Source organism: Pipra filicauda, unplaced genomic scaffold (assembly GCF_003945595.2).
Source record: "Pipra filicauda isolate LSUMZ 115617 unplaced genomic scaffold, ASM394559v2 scaffold75_size2874737_pilon, whole genome shotgun sequence".
NCBI lineage: Eukaryota > Metazoa > Chordata > Aves > Passeriformes > Pipridae > Pipra > Pipra filicauda.
The window spans coordinates 501,063-526,139 of NW_024104931.1; the positions used below are offsets into that span (position 1 = coordinate 501,063).

The 25,077-nt window shown below is 38.7% G+C and overlaps 1 protein-coding gene across 2 annotated transcripts in view; it reads left to right on the plus strand.

Annotated features, from left to right (window-relative positions):
- LIN52 (lin-52 DREAM MuvB core complex component) overlaps window positions 1–24,551 on the plus strand; it is a 41,334-nt gene extending 16,783 nt beyond the window's left edge. The window contains exon 6 of one of the 2 annotated variants that reach the window (XM_027720068.2): window positions 21,522–24,551. In XM_027720068.2, the coding sequence (XP_027575869.1) occupies window positions 21,522–21,577 (56 nt within the window). In that variant the 3' untranslated portion in view covers window positions 21,578–24,551. Of the gene's footprint in view, window positions 1–9,433; window positions 13,072–21,521 lie in introns of those variants that run through there. The other variant, XM_027720070.2, reaches the window with a different exon arrangement.
- Window positions 24,552–25,077: the final 526 nt, after the last annotated feature.

Sequence of the window (25,077 nt, forward strand, 5' to 3'; positions counted from 1 at the left end):
CTATCAAGTGGCATTTAGAAAGAAAGGAGTACCTATGTAATACTTTTGGTTTTTATTTTAAAACTCTTTGAGTGTTACACAGGGACATGAATCCCAGTTCTGCCTTGGTGGGTGGGCGGAAGCATGTTGGGTTTGACTGGGTGTCTGTATCAGATTTGATTGCATTGCAATGGACTTTAAAATGGTTAGTTTGATAATGAGTCAAGCAGTTAAAGACTGTAATATTGTGTTCTCTGTTGTAATACTAAATTCTATTCTCTTATAATTGTGTAGGTTCTTTTCCATATACATGGTATTGTAGTGACATACATGTTGTATAAGGAACCTGATGGCTTGGGAAGCTAGCTGGTGACGTTTGAGGGGGTTGACATGTGGGCAAGAATACAAGGCAGCTGAGTAGGTAACCCAGCCTTCCATTGTGTGTATATGCTAACGTGAGCAGCAGTCAGTAATAATTTCAGTGCAAATGCTAATGTCTTAAACTAAGTCAAGGAAGAAGCATGAATTACAACACTTTGCATCTCCTGGAGCAATTGTCTTTGTTTTCAGAAAGCCAGTGCTACATTGCTTTCACTCTGTTGTGTTTTGAAAGCAATGAAAACTAGAAATAACTAGAAGTAACATCTGTGAAAACTACAAGACTAGAAATAACATCTGTGTGGACTAGAAGTAACTACAACATGATTACAGCTTATATTCTCCAGCATTCTCCAATATTTGGACGTCAGTTATGGACAGCGCTGCAGTTTTCTGTGTGATAAGGAGCTTATGTGTTGAGGGAGTGAAAATAACATTGAGTTTGATGCTCAGTGACCTTCCCAGTGAAAACATGCATGAGTGTCCTTTACCTGCTCCGTGGTGAGTTCTGTCTTGTGTATTCTGCAAAGCTCTCATTTGAAATCACCATTGTGAATTTACTGCTGAAGGAGGAAAAGGTGAAGTATGGCTAGACTCAGGAAAGGAATGGGTTGTTTTATTTTTATTGGTAGCATTTGCAGTTCCCTAAGCAATGAGGGCTGGAGAAACTGGCTGTTGAGAGCCACATCTCGATTAGATGTTTGGGTCTGTTGTAAAATCCTGTGATGTCTGCCTGTTGTGCCAGTGTGGAAATCCTTCTTATACAGTAGAGGAAAGGTATTGAGAAACCTTTCATGTAAACTGTATGTCTTTTTCCTTCTTCTGGGAACTACATTTCATAGTAGGAAAAACACACTGAATCACTCTTAACTGCGTGAAACACAAACTAATAACAATTAAGCTATTGATTCCTTTTTCAAGCAATGAAAAGATGCTTCTTCCAGGATTCATTTCCCCATGCCATTCCTGACTTCAGACACTTGCAACGTACAGGTTCTGGTCATAGATGAATTGAAACACTCATTCCTCCTAGCATTTCAGATGTATTTATTGCATGTACTACATCTTTTCATGTCTGACCACTGTAATTTGAGAGGAAATCATATATTTTGTATTTAGATTGTGGGTTGTACTAGTTTAGTTGAAGTGGGGATTTTATACCAGTTTTAATGCACTAGTGCAATTTTTGCATAACAAAATCTTAAGCAAATTAAAACCTTTTATGTAACTAGTGCACTTGTGCTTGTAAATTCAGAGTGTAGGTGTAGCCAGTTTTAAACCACATATGATTGTTTTTTTGAAATATATTTTCAAGTAACCATGATTGAACTGAAATAATTTTTGTGAAATACAGTATTGTGGAGTGGCATCTGCATACTCTTTCTTTATGCTTTGATTTGTTAGTTTTGAATGCTTTAGTAGTCAGTTAATAATCAGATCAGAATACTGAAGTAGCCGAACACAATGTCTCAAAGCAGTGTCTCAGAATTAGTGTTAAGAGAAATGCTCTTAAGATGTTTAAACATGCCTCTGTCTGTATTTCATATAGCACTCTATATTGTTAAATCCTGTCAGTTTTGAGATCTAAATAATTTAGGAAAAAATTAATCGAAAATACCCTTTTGGCTACTGCATCTGCTTGATTATCCACCTTGTTTGGAGGATTTGAAAATACAATCCCTATGTTTACTTCCCTGTAGAGCTATTCAGGAAAGTCACTAACCGCAGAGGGGGATACTGTGAAAGTTACTTGGCTCAAATTTGCATTGAGAAGAAAAAGAAACATTTTTATAGTCTTCCATTCCTAGTTGTTTCCTGATTAAGTAACTATGGTGGGTAAAATTCAGGTGAATATGACTTTTGGAGATCACTACACAGCTGACAGAGATAAACAGTTTTTCACCAGTGGTAGCCTTGAACCTTCAAAGACCTGTGTATATAAGCTTTATATTATATGAAGCTGTATTGTAATTGCCTTAAGATGTATCAAGTGCATGTATAAGTCTTTTCACTTCAAGGTCTGCTTTTTACTGAGTATTCCATGTCTCTGTTTACAACAACAGAGAAATGACTTTTTTATTGTTTTTAGCCATTTTCACTTTCTGGTAATCCAGCAGCATCACTGAGCTTCCGTGTCTTAGTTTGAAAGTACAGTAGTGATGTTCCATTTTAAAGCTAGTTTAGTTGAAATGACTATAGCAGAAATAATGTAAAGGTTGTACCATTCTGCAGTTTTCAAAAAGCTGAACTTTACATGTAAATACATATATTAGTGTTATCTTGAAGTTGTTTTCAGCGCTGTTCTAAATGTTTTATTGGAACTTCTAAAAATGCTTCTATTTTTTTTCTTTATTATTTTGACCTAGTTTCATCACATTACAGCTCAGTGTCAGTTTGGTGAACTTTTTCCAGCCATTCCACCCACTGAGCCATTGGGATAATAATTCTCTAGTTGCAGTGGGTGGCAGTGCCTACTCTCTGACGAGCTGGCTTGTGAATCCTTGTCTGAGGTTCTGGCCCTAAATCTATTGATCACGCTGGGGTCACCGTAGTGCATTTCCCAGGCTGAAGTTGCAAAGTCCTCGGTCTCCAGGTTGCCTGCTGCTTTCCTGTTAGAATTCAGTGTGCCAGACCCACAGCACCCCTGTCTTCATGAATGGAATTCAAAAAGACACTTACATTTCCATAAATAAATTAGGAATTCAATGGCTTCTTCTGGCTAATCAGAGCAGGCTGATAAACCTTGCTAGCTGTTTAATAAATGAATTGTGACTGATTACCTATTAATATGGACGCCTCAGGAATTCACCCTGGGGGAAGCAGAGCAGTGAAATAGAGAGGGGCATGGCCCCCTGGGAAATCAGGGCTTCATGTTTGCAGCTTAAATATCTCTGTGAAGTATCAATAAGGAGGTAATTGAATTTTGAACACAAACATGAGCGCCGGATGGATGAAGGAGAGGGGGGATCTGATCATCTCTTCATGCCCCTTCATACTCCCCTCCCCTTTCCCTTAGAGACCACTCTAGTGAAGATAGATGCTAAATCCATTAAATAAAGATTAGACTATGTCGTGGTAGAAAATGGCAGCTTAGCTAGATCCCTGGGCAAATTGGGACCTTTAGCAATACAGAAAATTAAAATATACATTTTTAACAAGTGTGCTGTCGACACAGTAATAATGACTATGTGGCTTGTGGGGTTTGCTCACCTTTCAGATCTGCTTTTGTTTGGTTATATCACTTGCTCTTGTTTTGAAACCAACCTGCTTGGTTTCTCTGAAGCAGGGAAGACTTAGGGGAAGGAAGATTATTTTCCCACCTTGCTTTCTGTCTCAGGCACTTTTTATTGGCTCTTAATGCTTGTGATAGTATAGAAGATCAGTACTCTTGTATTTGATATGGAAATAATTTGGCTCCAGCATGCTCAGGCGCATGTTCTAAAAGTGGTTGGAAATAGTCTAGAGGATGCATGGAGATGATATTGGAGAGTGAAATGTAAATGAGATTGAGCTTTTTTAAAGTGGGTTTTATTTTCTAAGTACATGGTTTTGTTTTTTATTTACTCTCAGATAGTTTTTTTGAATTCTACTCTTACGGAAAAGATTAATATAGGGGCGTGCATTGTAAAAGTTCAGTATTCTTTTTTGTCATGCAGTGAATTTTGGAAACAGCTGAAGTGACCTTTAAGGTGACAATGTTTCTTTATGATACTGTGCTAGACATAGAACACAACCAGACCTTCTTCACAACTTCACATTCCCTATCCTCTGTTGCAGAAAGTCAACAGATCCTCTTCGTTTTTGCAAGCAGAACCTCATCTACCTATACAAGTAGGGGATCAATTACCATATTAGAAAGACTGCTCGTATTTTTCCAAGTAAGATGATCATTCTATAGAACAAAATCCAAAATTGTTTCTGTTTAACGTTTCAGAACAAGAAATGAGCCTAAACTAATGTGTTTCTGGGGATTACTGCTCTTCCTTCCATCTAGAATTCTTCTCCTTACTCTAGATAGTTTTGAGAATGGAAATAGGAAAAAAGGATTTATACTTTGCTGAATTACAGCGGACTGAGACACTAGTAACATGGGGATTTCTGTCCTTCCATGACATCTCCCTAATAACACCAACTTTCTCTTTTTCAAACTCCTCTCAAATTGTAGTAGTTGTGCCTGGAAAACTCTTGATGTTTCATCCTCGGCTTTAGCTGCTAAGAAGTGAACCCAGCATTGTCATTTTTTGTTTAGGAAGAACAAAAGTAGATATTATTAAATGTAAGAAAAGTATTAACATACATAGCTCCATTCCAGAGATGGTAGTGAGCGTACTGGGAATGTTTTGGCTCCCATTAACTCAGAGCTGCTGCAGACATGGAAAAGGTTTTTGTTTTTCAAATTGTCATCTGCTTCCACATCCCAGCAGTTTACTCACTTGTCTTTTGTGACAAAGTGAGGGTTTTTGGGTTGAGAATGTCTGTATTCTTTCATCCAGCCATGCATCTAGAAAGGGAGAAATTTTCTAAGCTGGCTTAGCCTCGAGTATTCTCTTTCATGGTGTTGACACCAAATTGAAAATGAACAGGTACCACCCCTTAGCTAAATTGCAGTAATTGATTTGCTGTAGCCTGTTTCAATTGAAGAAGCCAGATCTCAAGGTTCCCTTGGTAAAGGTAGATGACACCATTGGGTTTACCTTTGGCCAAGCATGTGGATCACGGGCTCCTTCTTTCTTGGGACTTCCTGGCCTTCGTTCCCTTGCAAGGGGACAATTTCTCTCCTGAACCCTACCACTCTGTCTCCATTTCTCAGTCTGCTATTTATAGCACATCCAATTTCCTTTAACCTGAGCTGGCCCCTTTCAAAGAGGTCACCAGTACCTCGACAGCCTATGTCCTTTTTTCGTTACACTACTGGCATCCTTATCCTTATTGTATCACTTGTCCCTTGGCCTATTTTGGAGATTTTTCTGCTCTCTTCTTCCCTACGTGTACACTTAGATTTTCTAACTCAGGAGTCTTCCTTTGTGTATCCCGAATTTAAAAGGAGACTCTTGCTAATTTGTTCTGTAGCTTCTTCTGAAGGCAGGCATGTGCCAGGAACCTCACAAGCTTATGGCTTTCCCCATATTAAGGCACTTAGTGATGCAGCATTTTAATTAAATTAACCAGAATTCGTAAATTGTAGATAGACAGATTTTCCAGATCATCTCAATATGAGCTTTTAGAGTGATCAACACTCTGCTGGTGTTTAATCCATCAGACTGCCATATGGAGTGTTGAAGAGTAGAATATCTGTTTATTAACAATTGTTGTTTTTTCACGTCAGCAAGTACAATTTTTGTATTTGAGGACCTAGGAGTGCAATCTGTTCCTGCATCTCTTATATGAATTATATCCATCTCATACCAGACTTCATTTCATGTCAATCCCTCGTTTTTTTACCGAATTTAGGTGATCCAATAGGCTGTCTAAATGGCATGATAGAGCAAGAGGGTCATTCTGTCAGAGTCTTCAGAATTGCTTTGGTAACACTATCACAAGAGGAATGTGTTCTTTATAAGAATGATGACAGTGGTGTCCTATGTGAGAAATTACACTATGATATCCATAGTGTTAATGATTTCTGCAAACAGTTGGGGCACATTTAATGAAGCTTTGCAATTTGATTGACCAGAATATAAGTTATAATTCACAAAAGTCAGAAATTTGTTCCTCAAGATCAAGCCAACCTTGGTAAGAGTTGATGATAGATGGAAAAGAGCGGGTTTTTGCCTTTATTAGAGTTGTCTGTCTTATCCAGCAGATGGCATTGAAAATGTACCTTCTGCTCTCTCTTCTTGCTAAGCACTGCCTTAAATGAAATCTGAAATCCTGCAGGCCAGACCTCTTCCCTTTGGTGCATAGCTGCAGATGAGGATTTTGAGTGCCCCCTGCCTACTGGATAAAACAAAAGACCTGCTGCTGCTGGATTCTTAGAGAGGGTACAAGTTCTTCAAGCCCATGGCAACATCTGTCCTAGTCAAGGGCATTTCTTAGGCTGATGACAGTAGGAGTTTATAGGCCCTTTGCATGTGTGTCGCAGGGAGAAGGAGAAATTGCAAATGTTGGCGATATTTAGAGTGGGTATCACTTGCTTCTAACTTAATCATGAGGATACTGGGATGTAGCTGTGGTGTAGTGATTCAAATGGTAACTGATTATGGCAATGAAACTGAGAAGTGAAAAATCTGTGCTATGAATGAAGAGAACATCAGTTCTGTAACACTTTATCTTTGTTTCCCGTCTTTTCAATATTCTTTTATCTTTGTTCTCTTTTCAGTAGATAATGCTGGTAATATAATTTCTGTGCAAGCATTATGGTGCTCATGCAAGGTAGTGTTTATTACTCCTGAGCAGCCAAATAATTTGAAAAACATGATAAAATTTATGTACATGAAATACAACTATCACGTGGAGTTAGTGTGAATGCCCATGTCTGAACTATGTAGCATGGCTTTGTTTGCCTCGTATTGTTTGTATATTGTTCTGTACTGTGACTGTAAGTTAGCAACATACACATTTCAGAGTATTTAGAGCACATTGGGAGCTAATGAACATTGCTACCTTTCTAGAACCTAGAGGATTAAAAATGTTTCCTAGCAGCCCCTTTGTTTCCCTTATATCTGAGGACCTGAGTATATGTTGAAACTGGAGCTTGTTACTTTCTCCTCCTCCTGTGTCAAACAAATTGTCTGTGATCCTTCTTTCGATGGCTGTGAACCCTGCTGCTGTTCTGTTGCTCACTTATCCCTTGGGGCCAGGTATAATGTTTCACTCTTCAGTAAGTCTAGGCATCCAAACTATAATCTAAATCTTCATCCATTTTTTGATATAACACCTATGGAAAAAACCCTTTCCTACCTACCCACACAGCTCTTATTCAAATTCTTATAGTATTACCTTTTCCAGAATCTTTTCGTCTGATCTTGACAAATCTTTTTCCACTTGCAAAGATGGAACAAGTCACTTATTTTGACTGTTGTCAAGATCTCCATACATTTCTACACACACTTCTGAATTGTATCAAACCATTTCTCCATTTCTCTTTCTCTTCATGTTTTTTCTTTGTTGTTCTGTATGTTGATGGTTTTCGTACGATTTTTGTGTTTCAGAATTAAAAACTTGCTGTTTGGCAGAATTTTCATGACAAATTCATCTGAACTTGCTGGAGAATTTACTCAAAGTGATTGGAGTTTGGGTGCAGTTGGTGGATGTGGAAGCATTTAACCAGGTTTGCATGTGCCCCTCAAAGCTCCTGAGCTCCCGGGATGGTCCAGAATAGGCAAGTGGGAGCACAGTCCCCAGCATGGTGAAGCCAGGCAGATTGCTCTATGCCTGTATGTCTTCAGGCTTGAGTGAATCTCCAAGTCACAGCAAATTATTATATTGCTTCCCACCTCTTCTGCTTGAATTTAATAATTGTGTTTCTGCATAAACAATCTTTTCCCAGGAAGGAAGGAAGTCTCATTCTCTGTGCTGTAACTTCAGATACTGTCACTTCGGGCAGTCTTTTGATAGGAATAATTTTGAGATAGTGTAAAATACACCACTGACTTCTAGAGAGCTGCTTATGAATCAAGAGTTTTCTTCATGATAATGTGGGGGGGAAAGGAGGATCTCTGACTTTGCAAGGTAGCACAGTTGTTATTTTACATCTCTACAACTGAGAAGATAAATTGCAAATTTCTTTTGACTCACAACCCTGAAAAGAATGAGTGGGGGAAATTCAGAAAACAAGTAATGGAAGCTAGTCAGATTAAAAGTAGCAAAAAGGAATGCTTTTTATATAATGAATAATTTGATGTGGAACTTTCTGCCACACTGGGATTATTTTTTTTTTTAGACCAAGTACTTAGCAGCTATTGAAAGGAAATCAGGCAATTAAAGGGATGATGAGAACATTTCTAGTTAGAATAAAATCTAAAATGAAGTAGAAAATACCAGCTGCTTCAGGATATAAAGCAAGCACTTAAGAAGAGGAGGAATCTTTCAGAAAGAATCATTCCATATGTCTTAATAATGTGCTTCATTGCTTTATCTTTTCCTGTGATGCTTCTGATCTTGGGTGAAGTCAAACAGGATATCTGACTGGGTAGATTATGGATCTACCCTGCTCTATCAACTCCTGTACTCATATAGTTTTTATGACTACAGACTGGACAGATTCTTGTTTAACAGGAATTAACATTTCTATAGTCTTTTTTAGCAACTAGTCTTAGATCCTATTTATTTATAGGATTTTATGTACAAGATTTTAATCAGTGATATAGAACGTAAATTCTGAGCATGCTCTGAGTTACATCTCTAGAGAGAACACCATTATTAAACCTGGTCGACCGTGTCCCCAGTGGCAGCTCCATAGAGCAGGTGGCCTGCGTGGCACAAGCACAGAGTCAGGAGCCTGTGTCTTATCAGAACATATAATCTAAAAATCACTCAGCCTGTTTCAGTCCCTGGGGAGATGACAATGATGACACAGGACTCTTATGCTAAAAACTAATTGTTAACCTGCAGAGGACGTCATTCAACACAAATCCCAACAGAAAAGGGATGGGCGATGGATGTTTCTGGGTAGCAGGCTAAGCTCTCATTTGGTTTTCAGCAGATAGTTCTCTGGGTTGCCTCTAGATTTTCATGTCTAGTACCCGTCTTACTTGAAAATGGGGAGCATATTAATTTAAAAAAAAATGGCTTAAAATTTGTGTTTACTAACATATGCATCTAAAACTTAAAGGAGCAAACAGTTCCTTCCCTGTCTCAGGGCATAAAATGCCCTCACTCTTGACTATGGTGCTTGGGTTTCCTGGAACAACAAGCAAAGCAGTGGGTGGGTAGAAGGTTAAAGGCTAGGAAACAGTGTTGTAAAGGAATACAGCAAGTAAGTAATATATGTGAAAGGAATGTGGGATTGCATGTACATCCGCTGATTTGAACATCAGGGCAGTAGATCAAAGGCAGTGATGGTCCACCTCTACTCAGCAGTCATTAGACTGCATCTGCAGTGCCACATCCAGTGATGTCCTCTGTGTCCCAGCAGGAAAGAAGACACTGGTAAACTGGAGTGCGTTCAATGGAGGGCCATCAAGATGATCAGGAGCTGGGGCGCTTGTCCAGTGAACAGAAGCCAAGGGAATGGGGCCCGTTCAGCATGGAGAAGAGGTGACCCCACAGGGACCTGATAGCTGCCTGCTAGAACCTGCAAGGAGGTTGTTTAGTGGGAGGACAAGAGACAACAGTCATAAATTAAAGCAAGAAGGTTTCTGACTTGATTCAAGAGAAAACTTTTTCAGTGTGGAGCAGTCAAGTATTGGAAGGATTGCCAAGAGAGGTTGTGCAGTCTCTATCCATGGATGTTTTTATGACTTGACTAGGTAAAACCTTGAGCAACCTGTCTGTTTTGAACAGAAGGTTAACTGGAGACCTGCCAAGGTTCTATCAACACTGAGCGATTGTCTGTATCTGTATAATTTTCCTCATATGACACTCTACTGTATACCTTTTCATTTGATCTGTTCTTGTTTGGTAGATCAAATTTTCTTCACTAATCACTTTTTTCTTATATCTTCCACTTATTTATACTTCTACTCTGCTATGCCTTTCTACCTCTAAATGCTTCTGATAATCCCGTTGTCACTGGATCATGGAGTCTTCAGAGTTCTCCTGACTTCCAAAGTTTTGGAAGTTTTTTTGCAGTGCCCCTCAACCCTCAGAGCAGTCTCTCCAGTCACCAAATCTATGGAGACTCCTCGTGGCCATCACCACCTTCTGCTTTACTTTCCAAACTGTCTTGTAGATGTTTTGCCATCTGCTTCGCTGCAGTGCCTCTGTTCCTTGTTTCTAGTAATGGATGAAGAACACTCCTCTGCTCATTAAAAGATAGCAGTGTCACTGTATTCAGCTTTCACAAGAGAAGTAACAGTAGACATGGACTCAGACCAGTGGTGTGCATGGACTGTGAATAAACATGAAGAGATTTTTGGAAGCAAGAGTACCACAGCTTACTGGACTACTCTCAGCAGACCGTCTGGAGCAAAAAATAATGTTGTTTTGTTTGTTTTGGCTTTATTTCTGGGTTCCAAAAAACTGGAGTTTCTTCTGGTCTCTACTCTCAGGACATATCTGCAGACTCCAATACCTCCATATTTCTTGTATTTTTAAGCTTTTCTTCAAAAGCCATTGATACTAGAAGTGTGAGGGTGTTTATGAAAAATGTTCCCACATTTCCTTGTGGGTCTAGGAGGGTGTATTTTTGGGTGCATCTTTTACATCTGCTTTTACAGCTGAGGCTTACCTTGCTTCCTTTAAGCTCATTAACACCTAAATTGTAATAACTAGCAGAATGTACATTGTTTGTTTTAATACCCATTCTGAACAGACTTGAGTGGTATTACAATTTTGTTATCAGGTAGATCAGATTAACACTAGTCATTAGGTATAGTTTCTCCAGGTAACAACAATTTTTCTCTATTCATTCAAACTTGACTCTAGTAGCATTTGGAAAAACTGTAACATTTCTGTATCAGTGCATTTCCTCAGATGTCTTGTGAACAACTTGGAGTTGGTAAAGATGGTTCTGAATTCCCTTAACCTTCTTCTGGTCTCTCAAATACTCCTCAGCTCAGAGGATTGCTCAGAAAGAGGAGGTGGGCAGAGTGCATGAAACTGATCAGCAGTATAACTTAAAATGCTGGAGTAAAGCAAGCAGTGAATACACTGGGAAAGATGAGGAAAGGAATAAGGGTAGTCATTAAGTAAAGCACCTTTGATTCATGTAAAAGGAAGAATAAAATGGTGAAGGCAGTTGAGAAGGTTTGTCTTCTGCAGCCCACGAACTGCATAATTGCTACTTTTCTGTAATTTGTTTTTTTAACTGAGGTTGAGACTTTGACCTTGGAACACTGAGATTTCAATAATTTTCTTATTTTGGCCATACAAACTTTTTACTTGGATTTTTGTAAATCATGGAAGTTCTCTGTGTAATTTAATGTGTTGTACTAATGGCAAAAGGAATCTTGGTTTAAATCATGTGTAAGTCAAATAATATTTTTCAGTCAAAACCCATGAATCTTCTTTTCATAGAGACAACCCTGAATCTTCCTTTCATAGAGACCTTCAATATTGATAATTCATTGTTTTGTTAAGGGCTGCTGTCACCTAAATGGAAAAATGTTTCAATAAGGAATCTTGGGATTAGAAAACATTTTAAAGATTTAGTCTACTTTTTAAAATAAAGACATACTTCTGGACAAATAAATAGACTACCATATTATGACCTTCTTTCATCTAGGTGTCTCTTCACATGAAGTTTGTTGACAGATGTTAAATTTAAAAATGCAGTTCTTTTTCACAGCTCAGGCCATTAGCTAACTTACTGACAGGGGCCTGTTTCTCCATTTTGGAGGTCAAGGCAGCTGTACTGTTCTTGATCCAGAGCTGCAAACCTCCCCATAAACATGCCTTGATGTCTTCTGATTGGATTTGTGTGCCCTGGCTTGCATAACCATACAGCTTGTATCCCAGTGTTATTAGCCAAAAGGAATATAGGGACTTACATAATCATTACACGATTATTTTTCAGTAACTGTACTGTAAATATGTAATTCTCTCTACTCCTAATAACTCTTAATCCCTTTGTTTCTATTGGCTCCTGGGCTCAGATTTGGCCATGGCCTCCATGCCCTGGCCACTGATAAAAATTAAAAAAAATTGTTACTTTCACGGTTCTCCTGCTTTGTTCCCAGCCACTAAATACCTGCTCCCCAGCGTAGGCAGGGGCACTGCATCCTGGTGCACTGTGTTGTGGGAGCATGGACAGCACTTCTGCCCGTATGCCTTCTGGGAAGGGTCCATTCACCTCCAGAAACCTTTCATACGTGGCTACGTGCGTATATTTAACGGAGACCTCTCTGCTGAGCCTCTTCCTGTGTTTTATGCCCGAGAATTCTTGAGCAAGCTGTTTTGATCTCATTTTTCCACGTTGCTCCATAAAGAAGATTCTTCTTTTAGATACTATTGTGAGAAAGCCTAAATTATCAAGAACTCTTGATCTGCTGCAGGTGTTGGAAGCCAGGAAGAGATTATTTTCCTTTTGGTACAAGCAGGTAGAAAAAGGCCCTTTAGAGTGCTTCTTGTAAAAACATGCCCCATTTCTATCCTGCTGTTTCCCTCCAACATCTGTGGGATTTGATGGTCAGAACTCTCCTAAACTGTAGCTGTTCCAGTGATAACTTATGCTAGTAAAGTATCTTTCAGGTATATTTGAAAATATCCTCAACTTTGATATAAAATCACCTTTCTTACTGCTTTTGATATCAGAAGTATTAACTCTATCTTTTTTTTTCAGCCTTACAAAATAGTTGAACATCATTTTTTGGTGTTTAATTAGCTTCATGAGTCAGTGCCTGGTCTTAGGTCTTGACATTTTTGGCGTGTGAAATTTTCTTGTGTATTTGACCTTGGCTTTACTCCAGAATAAATATTTTAAGCTGCCAGTTGTGTGTAGTTTTTTTGTCTTTGGTCTGAGGCTAGGGGGCAGACATAAGGAGCACTGAGAGAAGTGAACTGTATAAACCACAATTAGAATTGCAGTGCACAGGTGTCTGTAGATCTTACACAATTGCCAACCTATTTGTTTCTCAAATGAGAGGGGCTTTGGGAGTGTGTTTTGGAAAATAAAGGGAGCAGAAGGCCTTCAGTTTGTATGCTAGGATTGTGGGTTTGGTTGTTTTGGGGTTTTTGTGTGGGGTTTTTTTTTTGTTGTTTTTTTTTTTTTTTTTTTTTTTTTTTCAAATCCTGCTTTAAATTCTTCCAGACTTGATACATTTGATATCTTTACAGAACCAGCATATTGAATGGTTGGAAGTGATCTGCTGTAGCTGGGAATGTAATTTATAACTGCCTTCAGATAGGAATCAGCATTTAAGAATAAAAATTTCTTGCATGATAGCATGTATTTGAGCATCAAATTAGGTCTTCAGGTTTAAAAATCTGAATGCCAGCATTGAAAGAAAGATGACTTGTAATGATATTAAAAGATAATGACTTTAGCATCAAGGTTATGGGTGAGTTCTGCTATAGGTACTTGATCTTTTTGGGAAGGGAGACATCTTAAATCTCTATGCTAGTCATACACAGAGTATTATTGCAATGAAAAAATAGTGAAGTGAATAAACAGCAGCTCACAGTACAGGACACTTGATGTATCTAGAGTCCCCGTGTTCACTGTATTTTGCAATTTAATACACAATAATTTTGTAGTTCTGTATTTCTGTATGCTCCAGTGTGTCAGATCTGTATTCTTGGGATGTGAAGTTCCATTAAAAAATAAATAATAATCGCAGCCCCCGCTCCCCCCATGTACACTCATTTTCTATAATATGGTAATGATATCACCGTAGCAGTAATTACGGGTCATCTTCATTTCTTTCATCTCTGCTGGTTCTGATGGCTTCATTCCTTTGACGGAGAAGATTTGGCTCTGGGTGCTGTGATTATTTTGTTAAGCATTATTCGAATAGACAGGAGTGAGAGAAATTAATCAATCCAAATGCAATTAGCATCATGTTTAACCCAGTGATGGACGTCTCAAGGTGAAACAGCCAGGGGAGTTTCAGATATTATTATTCAATCCAGTGGCTCTTATCTAAATTATAATCAAGAGAGGTTTTTATTGGCTTTGTGGAGAGAAGATGTAACTCTTTCCCTGCTTTGGGGGTCAAAGGGATCAGGTCTTTGGCCCCATAGGATGTTGACTGTAAGCAGCTCCTAGAATTCGGAGCTTCCTATAATACGGAGGGTCACTCAGAACAAAATACCTGCACGTCCTAATATCCATGGCCTGGAACATAAGTTTAGTAGCTCCCTGGGCATTGGCAGGGTTGTCTTTGCCCCTTGCTTTGAGTGTTTTCAATGACTGACTTTGCCCATCTGTGTGCGAATGAATACTGTTTGTAGTTTCTGCATTTGAAGCTCTGTGAACATCATTGTTTGCAAGTGAATGCAAAAAGAACGGTACTGCCTTGCAAGGTAGGGAAATCTGGTTAGGAGAACAAGGTAAATTATTCTGCAGAGAAGGAATCTAATTTGTTTTTTAGAGCGGATATAATTTTAGTATTTCTTGATAGCAACAATAATATTTTTGAGGCTATATTTATCTGCAGCAGATCTGTTATCACTATGCTGGATAATCCTGAACGATCTCTGAGATCTCTTATCAGGTATAGGATAAAACACCACTACTGTGGATGGAGAAAAACAAGGTGAAAAGAGGTCACGTGAGGATTTCGTAATTCAGGAAAGCATTAAGTGTTTGATTCTAATTCTCAAGGCTCTAGCTAACACTCACTAAACTGTTTGAGTGGTTTAAAACTTTATCAGTCTCAGTTATTCACCACTTCTCTGTTGGAGATGACTGTTTTCATAGCAGACTGGGAGGAGCGATCCATGTCTCAGCTGCTCCGTTTCACAGCCTGGCTTTGTGCAAGCTTTTACCTTCTTTGGCATTTCAAAGCAAGTCATGCCAGACTCTGAACTACAGCTGAAACAAGGGCACATGCTGCTGTTGCATTCACCAAGGGAAGGATGGTGATGCTTTGTACCAAGGGGATGTTAATATTTAAAAATGCTACAGCAAGACTTGACAGAACTCATCTTTCAAAGCCTGAATTCTAGCACAGTTTCTGACTCCTTTTAGTATACATCTTGTGGTGGTTTTGGCTGGGGTATAGTTAATTTTTTTCACAGTAGCTTGTATGGGGCTGTGTTTTGGATTTGTGCTGAACACAGGGTTGGTAATACAAAGATATTTTTGCTAAGCAGTGCTTACACAGAGCCAAGGCCTTTTCTGCTTTCCATACTGCCACACTGGCAAGGAAGTTGGGCGTGCATGGGAAACTGGGAGAAGATACAGCTGGGACAGGTGACCCAAACTGAGCAAAGGGATATTCCATACCATATGACATCATGCTCAGTATATAAAGTGGGGGGAAGAAGGAGGAAGAGGGGGATGTTTAGAGTGATGGCGTTTGTCTTCCCAAGTACCTATTATGCATGATGGGGCCCTGCTCTCCTGGAGATGGCTGAACTCCTGCCAGCCCATGGGAAGCAGTGAATCAATTCCTTGTTTTGTTTCACTTGTGTGTGCAGCTTTTGCTTTCCCTATTATACTGCCTTTATCTCAACCCATGAGTTTTCTAGTTTTTACCATGCTGATTGTCTCCCGGATTCTGCTGGTGGGGGAGTGAGCAAGTGGCTGTGTGGGACTTGGCTGCTGGCTGGGGTTAAACCACAAAATTCTGTACACCTCTCCTTACTGAGGCTGTGACCCCATCTGTAAGGTGGGAATTAAATAATTTTATGTCTCAGGAATATTGTGAGTCTTGATAAACTTTGCAAGTGCTTTGATATTGATTACTGAAAGATGCCATGGTAATGCAGGCTTGTTCCACCTGGAGGTTTATGCTGATTCTGTTGTCTTACCTGAAGAATGTGTTTCAGGAGTTCCAGGTGATTGCCGTGGTCTTCAGTGCCAGTGTAACAGTTCCTGAAGCATGGCTCGGAGTACCTGTATGTGCCAGTTCTGCCTTCAGTGAAGGCAACTGACTTTGCTTTGCTGCTCTCCTGAGATGGCAGTTCAGCTCTTTATGAAATTGGGCTTGGGGTAGCATTCACTGCTAAGTATTTGTCAAAGGCCCACAGTCTTCAAGTAGCAGCTCATTTTATGTTTTACATTAGGAAGCACACAGCAGAGTAATTGGAGCTCTTTCTGTGAAAAAAGAGGATTGAGCTAGTGCCAGCAGGCATCCAGGTGATAATAGGATTTTGGAAGTGTGGTTTGAGACAGAAAGTGGTCCATACAGATCTCTCTCTCATAGAAGCTCAACCTCTTTTTTCTTTGAGGGCTGTTCAGTAATAATGCCAATTTTAAATAATTTTACTGATTTTAAATTATGGTTTTGCCTTCAACCCTTCCCCCTGACTTATTTTTTTTTATTTTCCTTCTAAATGCAATGTTAGTTGAGCCCAACTAAAAGACGTGACTTTGCGATTGGCTTTCACAAGTTCAGTCAAGCAGAACTCCCACAGTCACTCAGAGGCAGATTCCTCTAGGCCTTTTTTATGCTCTACCAACTAAGAAGAAGAATGGTTGTGTCTTCTTATCCTAACACTGTATCTCAGCATGTAAGAAATCATTTTTGATGCAACAGATTCTTGTGACAGAAGGTTAAAAACCAGAGGAGTGTTCTGCTGTCTCTCTGCAATTCATGTCCTGAAGTGGTAATTTCCGTGGACAGTTCTTCAGAAATCAACCCTTTTAGTTTTGTTTCCTGTGTAGGCCTAAGACACAGCAGTAGTTTGAGAGTTCATGATTCGTACATTAAAAGGAATTCTTCCATGTTGAAAAACAGGTTCTTTAGTAACCATAAATACAACTGAATGGGAGGAATAACCAATAAGCCAACAAAGTATGACAGTGCTTAAAGTAACCTTTTTGTAGTCAAGAATGTAGCAGTCAAAATGTGATATTACAGGACATTTTAGAGCTAAAAACATTAATTGTATTTTTGGTTTTTTTTAGTAGCAAGACCTTTAGATTTTAACAAGGCTATATTTTCAGGTTAGAGGAGGATCACAGTCAAATTTGTCCCATAAGCTGTACATCTGGGAGAGAGGCAGAGAAGTGCTTCTTTAGCAAGTGACTTCATTTTAAAGTATCTGTAATTTGAAGATGCTGCAGGCTTTGTTTGGAGATTTTTAGATAAGCCCAGAAGTAGTAAGCAGTGAAGGTATAATGTTCATGAGGAATGTGTGATAAATACAGTGTGTATTTATCACCAAGTGTGTTGTGCTTCTGCATTTAAGTGTATATTATGTTTAAAAAGTCTGTATGTGTGTGTGTTGCTTAGGGATTCTCCTGGATGAAAGTTGCTTATGTAAGTGTAAATCACTGTTTTCCTTGCTGATTTTACAGCAGTAAATCCTTCCATTATTTCCTGGCTATCCAGACCTTATGATACAGTATGTCCTGTTCTGTCATATGTGTGAGAAGGCTTTTTATGGGGAGCAATCAGGCCGGACCCCAATCTCCAGTGCAGTGGTTTTTTCTAATTAAATTGTCACTGGAAGGAATATCCGGAACAGCAGTTTTCATTTTCAGTTGAGGAAAAAACATTATGAGTCTTTGTCATTTGATTAAAAGTTACTTAACCTTTAAATTGCTACAGATGTAAAGATAGCTCTGAGTTTCCAATGTAATCGCCTCCAAGTTAAAATCAGGAAAATCTTTGTGTAATGAAACCCATATGTCATAGTGAAAGGATGCAAAGCATTGGCAGAGTGGGCTGCTCTAGCAGGAGATTCTGCACCCAATCTTGTTAACCAGGACTGCTTTTGGTAATCCCTCATCTCCTCACTTGTAGGAAATCAATCTATACTACTGAATCTTTTCAACCAGCAACTACAAAATTTACTGCAGAGAGGCAGCCTGGGGACAACTGTAGTAAAAAGGAGCCCAAGGCAACAAGGCTAAATGTGGGATTGAGGGATTGAAGTTCTAAAGAGGAGATTATATTAAACCTTATTCCGCTCCCCTATCAAGTAGAAATGTCTCCTCCTCCTTTCAGCCCCAGCCTTTCCTACACCTGTTCTTGAGATCTGCTTGGCAGATCTTGCCAGGCAGCAAACTTAATTCCTACAGTACAGCATTCTCTATTAATTATAATGGCCTGATACCATTTTTCAATATGTTTATCTGAAAGAGTCTATTCAAACACTACTTCCATTGTAACCAGTGCTGATAATATCTTAAAGTGTTTTTTTTTTTTTGTGGAGTTTAGTGTCTTCCTTCTCCCTAGTAGGTGTGATTGTTTGTATCCAAGCTATTGCGATCTATTTATTGTTGATTTTTCTATTGTAGTAGATACACAGTGTAGGCAAGGTTGTAAATCATGACTTGTCATGCAGATTCATGTTTCTGTTTCATGCTGCGCAGCCTCTGTACTGTGTGTTTGCTGGCGCAATGGAAACCTGTGCTCAAGCCCTCTCTTCCCTTGAAGTCTGTGGTTTAAACAATCGTTGTAAAGAAAAAATCTCTGAGGTTTTCACTACAGTTTTGTCCAACCTTTTAATTAAAAAATCCACCTCTATCTTATATTCAACTGGCTTCTGCTGGTCCCTTGGGTAGTTGCTTAAAACTGGTTTTACCGTCTCTCTTAACCTGCAATCATATTTGGAATGTGGATGATGGTTTCTTCATTCACAAGCTCTTCCCTCACTCTAGCAAGCTCCGTAAGACCCCATTGGAAATTATATTTTTTATTCCCATTATTAAGAATTCATTCATCAGAAGCAATATTGAGCAGAAAAGTCAATTTAATATTAGAGGCTTTTACTGTGCAAAATTCAAGCTCAAATCATACTCCAGTGCAGCCTAAAGAGAAACAAAGGGGAAGGAATAGCCAAGATGTTTCAACGTAGTACCATGTAATAAAAATTTGGCCTGTGTTTACCAGGAATACATTGAACTATGATTCTTGGGCAGATAAAGGAAACAGCTGAAGCAGGGAAAAGAAGATTGTTAATGTTTGTGAAAACTTGCCCTTAGTTTGGCTGTGATATTTTTGTCATATGAGGATGTTATTTCCTGGCCATTTTCATACATATACAAAGATGTAAGGTCCTTTTTCTTTTTCAGTTTGGCATCATATCTTTAAAAATAAAGCCCCGGTGCAAGCCTGAGTCTGAGGAGATGAAGAATACAGAATAGCAGAAGGCTGTCTCCTGCTCCTAATGGGATTTTGTAGCAGCATGTGCGAGTTTGTTTCAGAAGTCAGAAATGAACAGATGTTGGTATAAATTACCTCTGTGTCTGATGTCTTGCAAATTAAAAGCGCGGTTGGCATCACTAAACAATTTCACCAGGTTGGGGGGGGAGCGGGCGGTGATTATTGTAGCAGGTCGGTAAGAATCTTTAAGCTGCAGCAGAACAGGATAGCAAGGATAAAGGAATGAAGAATAAAATGAGAGGTCTGTGAATTAATCAGAAATGTTAACATCTCCGATGACAAGTGAACAGGCGGGCACGTGCTCTGGAGCAACCTCCAACCCACAGTAATTTCCCTCAGCGCACAGAAGGAGTCTATGCTCTCTGCCTGATTTATAGGGTGCAACCCTCTTTGGGGGAACGGAATTGTCATGCATTCGTATATCTCCTATATGGGACTTGCACTCTGGAAAACTTTCCACTCTATCAACTACAGTTCGGCTTTGTGCTTTCTCCGCTAAGAGTGTTTTAAAAGCATGCACTGTTGATAGTGCAAGGCAGGAAGGTGTCAGAGAACTGGTACTGAGAATTTTTTTCCAAGCTGAAATTTTAAAAATCTTGCAGTTTTACTTAGTCACGTTCTTTTTGCATAACAACTGAGTTCCTGCCAAAATAACAATTCACTCTGCTCATCTGCAGCACCTTCTATCCCTGTGTCAGCACTTAAAACAAACAAGTTATCTTACAAGTGGGGAGGGCAGAGGTACAGATGAGGGCTTTTGTGGTAGTTCATGCTGTGAATCAAAAGCAGTGTTGGGAGTGGATCCCAGGTGATACAACTCACAGCTGAAGACATGAACCAAGTGAATAGTGCAGTGACCTCCTAGAATCTGCAGCCAGTCTGAAGCATGTTCCATTTAGGCCAGTGGACTTTGCAATCTATGAGTATCAGTGTATAACAGACCGGTTACATACTTTTACATACATACATACCATTATTTGTTTTACAGGGATTTTTTTGATGACAATACCTTGGGATAAAATTTTGGGTGGACAAATTAGAATGTAATAATTTAAAGAGAAGGCTTTAAGACACAATTTTTTTACTTTTATGTAAAGAATTACAAAATATTTTTATGTTAGGCTGCACATTGAGTATTTTAAGCTGGACATTTTTATTATATTTTAGTTCTGTTTTGACAGATAATCAAAAATGTCAAAAGAAAAGCCAACATCAGTAACAAATCCACCTCTAGATTTTATGCTAATTGTAATTTCTGTTGTTCCTCTCAGTAGAGAGGTCAGGAATTGAATGGATAAATCAGAAAATGAATTCCCATCTCCTTCCAGACCATCTTTAGGCTTGGTTTGGGGAACATTCATTCTTTTGTCATTCCTGTGAATAAAAACCTCCATGTTTTGATGCCTGTCAGTCCAGCACAAAGCTTATACCTTTATTGAAAAGAAATATAGAGGCACCTGTGGGAAGATTGTCTTTCTCCAAGACTCAATTGCTAATGGTGTTGTCTTTGGTGCACTGTATTGTTATTGCAAGACAAGGATAGTATTAGGACTGCTCTGCCAGCTTGTGAGCTTATGAGTTCTCAAGTCAGAAATGTCTCATGCAGAAAAGTGGCTGTGTAAACCCTGCTGTAGTACAGCTACCAGAGATTGATGGTACCAGGAGTGAAAGACATATAAACCTTGCCTTGCTGTATTAAACATCGAAGGACTGACAATGCAGAGTGAGAGAGAAGACCAAAGCTCTATAAACTTTACTTTATTACACTATCCACAGATGAACTGCATTGAAGGAATATAAACCCCATTATATTACAGCATCCAGGGACTGACACTGCTGAGAGAGAGAAAATGCTGTCTAATTTCTGTTGAAGATCATAGCATCCAGGGACCAATAATCCTGAAATGGAGAAAGAGAGAGTTCCATAATCTCTGACAGATTATAGCATCCAGGAACAATTGCATGGAGATAGAGTGATGGAGATGTGGATTTCACCATTCAGAGATGGATAGTACAGAGAAAAGGAGGTGCTGCGAGAGCATAATGCAGTAGGAATAGAAAGCATAGATTGTATGTAATGAGACAGCCTGTGGGAATTATTGCCGAGTTTAGAAGGTTCCAGGCCCCGCCTATGCATTTCTACAATATCAGGAAATCAAGTTGGAATGTAGTTTTATTTATTTTCCGCTTAAATAGATAAATAAAATAAGCCTTACTTTTGGTACAAGCACAAATCTAACTGAATTTCTTATCCTATGGTTAAAATATGTAAATTATACAATTGTTTACATTTCTTGGCTTTTTAAAAAATATTTATTTATTTTTCCTCCCTTGTGATTTCAGCTAGAGAAATGACTCGAGGGAAATTCCTGAACATCCTAGAGAAACCCAAAAAGTAGCTGCTGCATCTAGTGTTTGGACGAAAATACGCCAACTAGGTCATTTTATGTACTGCGGATACAGATGAAGCCCAGAACTTCTAAGAAGAAAAAAGCTCTTGCTCTGGACCTTCAGAAGCAAACATCTATTTTTGCTTCCACAGCTCATCTCTTTATGGGGGAAAATGTGACGGCATACACAGGTCACAAGGACTGCGGATGGTTGTGTTGGAATTTGGACTTATCTGACCATAGAATGTCCAACCTGACGTGCTGTGACACAGTTACCTGTTTTAATCAGCTGTTCAAAGTGATTAAACAGTGTCTTTGTTCAGCTGCTCTCAGGGGCAGCCCCTGTTTGAAGTACACAGCAGATCCGACTCTGGCTGGTGTGCATCGTGAGGCATTGACCCTTTTGTGTGTCTTTTGTATCAGATGCATTGATTTCCTGTGTGTGACTTCTGTGCTAAAGGGTTTGAGCATAGTTTGGGGTGTGGATTAACCAATACTGGTTCAGCAGGAGCATATGCTTTTAGTGTAGAAGCCGAGTGCAGTCTCTGCATTAGATTCCAGTTACTCACTGCCTTCGGAGAAGCATGTCTGGTACTCCAAGGCAGACCTTCGGTATGCCAGGAGCTTCATTTCCCGGCTAAACGGTTCTCTAGTGAAACTGAGACTGACAGACCACTGGAAGCAGTGTTACTGTGCCATGAAGGAAAATATTCTCACAGAAGCTTTGCCCAATACACAAAGAAACAGCTTTGTCAGTCCACTGCAATTCTCTGCTTCTCACAGAGCTAGAACTGGAAAGAGTTACAAAGTTGAAAGGTGCTAATATTTTCAGTTAGCACTCTGAGAAATGGCAGCAGCCACATTGCAAGGATGGTCTGCCTATACAGACTCTTAGCATTTCTGAAAATAACATTTTGTGGTATCTTTAATTACTTATAGGCCAGCACCTCAAAATGTTCTTCTCCTACAAAACCAGAATTTTTAAGACAGAAACTTCTGTGACCTGGTCCCTTTCAGCACACTGTTTTGGGCTTTTTTCATCTTACAGTTTAATGCCTTTTCCTTCTGTTCATGCACTTTTACGTGTTCACCCCTTAGAAGAGGTAAAGAGCATGTTCAGACTTTGTTTTATTTAAGAGAATAATTTCTTTTGTTTCATCCTCTTTCCTTTTCCTAGAAAACAACATTTTAAGCATTAGTAAATATGTTCTTTTAGGGTACAGTATAATGTGGAAACACTGGGTGAAGAGCAGAGTTTTTTCTCTATTTCGAAATGTTATTTTTATCATGCAGGCTTTTCAAAATTTGTCATTTCTCAGTAGTCACATATGAGAAGAGAAATTACTTGGAAATAGTACATGTAATAGGCTGTCCTTAGAGCCCTGCATTTTTCTGGGTTTGCAGGGAGAGGAGACTCTTTTCAGGTGCATGTGCAATAAAGAGAGGGAGATTTTTTAAATCAAATAGACTTCTGTGAGTTTTTACTAAATTGCTGATGACCCTTTGGTTTGCTGTCTGTGGTCTTGGTTACTGCCAGTCAGAACTGGGCTTGTTTTGGACAGCTCCTGTTAACTAAGTTTAAGTAGTTAGATCCCACATGCTGGAAAGACCTGCACAAATACTGAATATTTAGGAATGTCAGGAGTCTGATTTTAAAGTTAACAGAGTTATTCCTGTGCTTCACAATTTATGCAGGGCTGAGCTAAACAGAAACTCCTTCCCTTGAGAATATGAGAGTTAAGTCAAATGAATGAGAAGCTGAAAGTGGTAGTTCAGAAACAGAAAAAAACCTGATGGTTCAAACTGATGTTGATGTATCTTTAAGCATTGAATTATACATTTTGAATGCAAATTTAAATTTGTATACTATACATATAATATATTTAGGATGACATAATGAGATACTTCATCTGTATCACCAATATGAGTTTGTGCATTTTATAGAGGTTTGTTGGTCCAACACATTAATTGAGATCTGAAAGGAGAATATATGGAAGCCTGTTATGGAAGTATATGTATATTTTCTGATACGTGCTGTAAGGAATTTCAAACTTTAGGTAGTTTTTAGTAACATACATATGTTCTTAAAAAATAAAAAGAAAGAAAAATCTCCTTTTACCATATGCAGTACTTATCTTCTACAGGGCAGCCATTAACATATGCTTTAGAATTGTGATATTTCTTAGTTTTGTACTTGTCATCTGTAGAGAGGAGTCAGTGTTTTGTTGGTTTTTTTTATTGACAATATTTATATATATTTTTGTGTGTTAGCCAGAGAATTTTTTTCTGTCTGGTATTGCTTTGTGGTTTGATAATACACAAATGCAAAGCTCAGAAGTTCGTCTGGGTTTCCAAAATAGCCCTCTGAGATGCAAAAGCTTTTGCTTGGCCACCTAGGCAATACTCTTCCTCAGGCTCTTCTTCACTCATCTGTGTGCCACCACCTCAGGGTTTGGCCTGTGGATGTTCCATTCCCATCAATAAATAAATATTTGTCAGTGTCCAAATGGTACTAAGGGTTTTCATACCCTTTTGAACCCTATTTTTTCCTTGAATGGTATCCTTCCTGATATCCATGCAGTTATATATCTACACAAGGAAATCTGAGTGACTTCTTGTTACTGGTAACCTTCTGTATTTTGAAAGAAAAATTAAATTTTGATAAATGATGGGAATGAAGAGTATAAAAAAAATCAAGATTTGGTCATATTAATTAAGCTAATGCATTGCTTTATGAAGTGTTTTCATGTATTGGTATGTTAAATGCTACTCTGAGTTTCATGGAAGTAAACTCAGTATGTATTTGGTTCCTTTTAAATGCCAGTGTTATTATATATTCAGTTATAAAGGCTATTCCCTTCAGTCTTGGACTATCAAATGATTTGCTGTCTAATCCAACTGAGAAAAAATTCTTGTTTGTTAATAATTATTAAAATAAAAGTCTATGTGCACTGGCAATTGAAAAACACGATACTCCATTTAACTCACTGGTTTGCCGTTATGAAATTAACCATTTTGTAACAGTCCTAGAACCCACAGTTCTCGATATTGCTTCATATTTATCTCAAGAAGTCATCTAGCAATGACAGATTAGTGAAAACTGATTAATCTAGCTTGGAGGTAACGTTTGAACCTTATTCTGGTTTGCTTTACTGATTTTTATGTTATGTAAAAATTTAAGGTGCTATTACAAGTCAAATCACAAGCCTGTCTTATCTGTAATCTTCTCTTTGCTTATAAACAGTTGTACAAGGATAGGGAAGGATATAAACAAAGGGCTTACGCAGTGATTTTGCTTTAGGGTAACTTACACAGCTCCAGCAATCTGTTTTAGTTGAATCTGGTCCACAGTAGACCCTTCCTTCCATAAATTTGTCTTAGTCCTAATTTGTCTGTAGTTCTGACCTCAAAAGTGCCCCTGGACAATGAGTTCCATCATTAAGTTATACAAAGAAAAGTTAAAAATGAAAAGAAAGGGAGTAAAGTAACTGCTTGTTTTAAACCTGCTT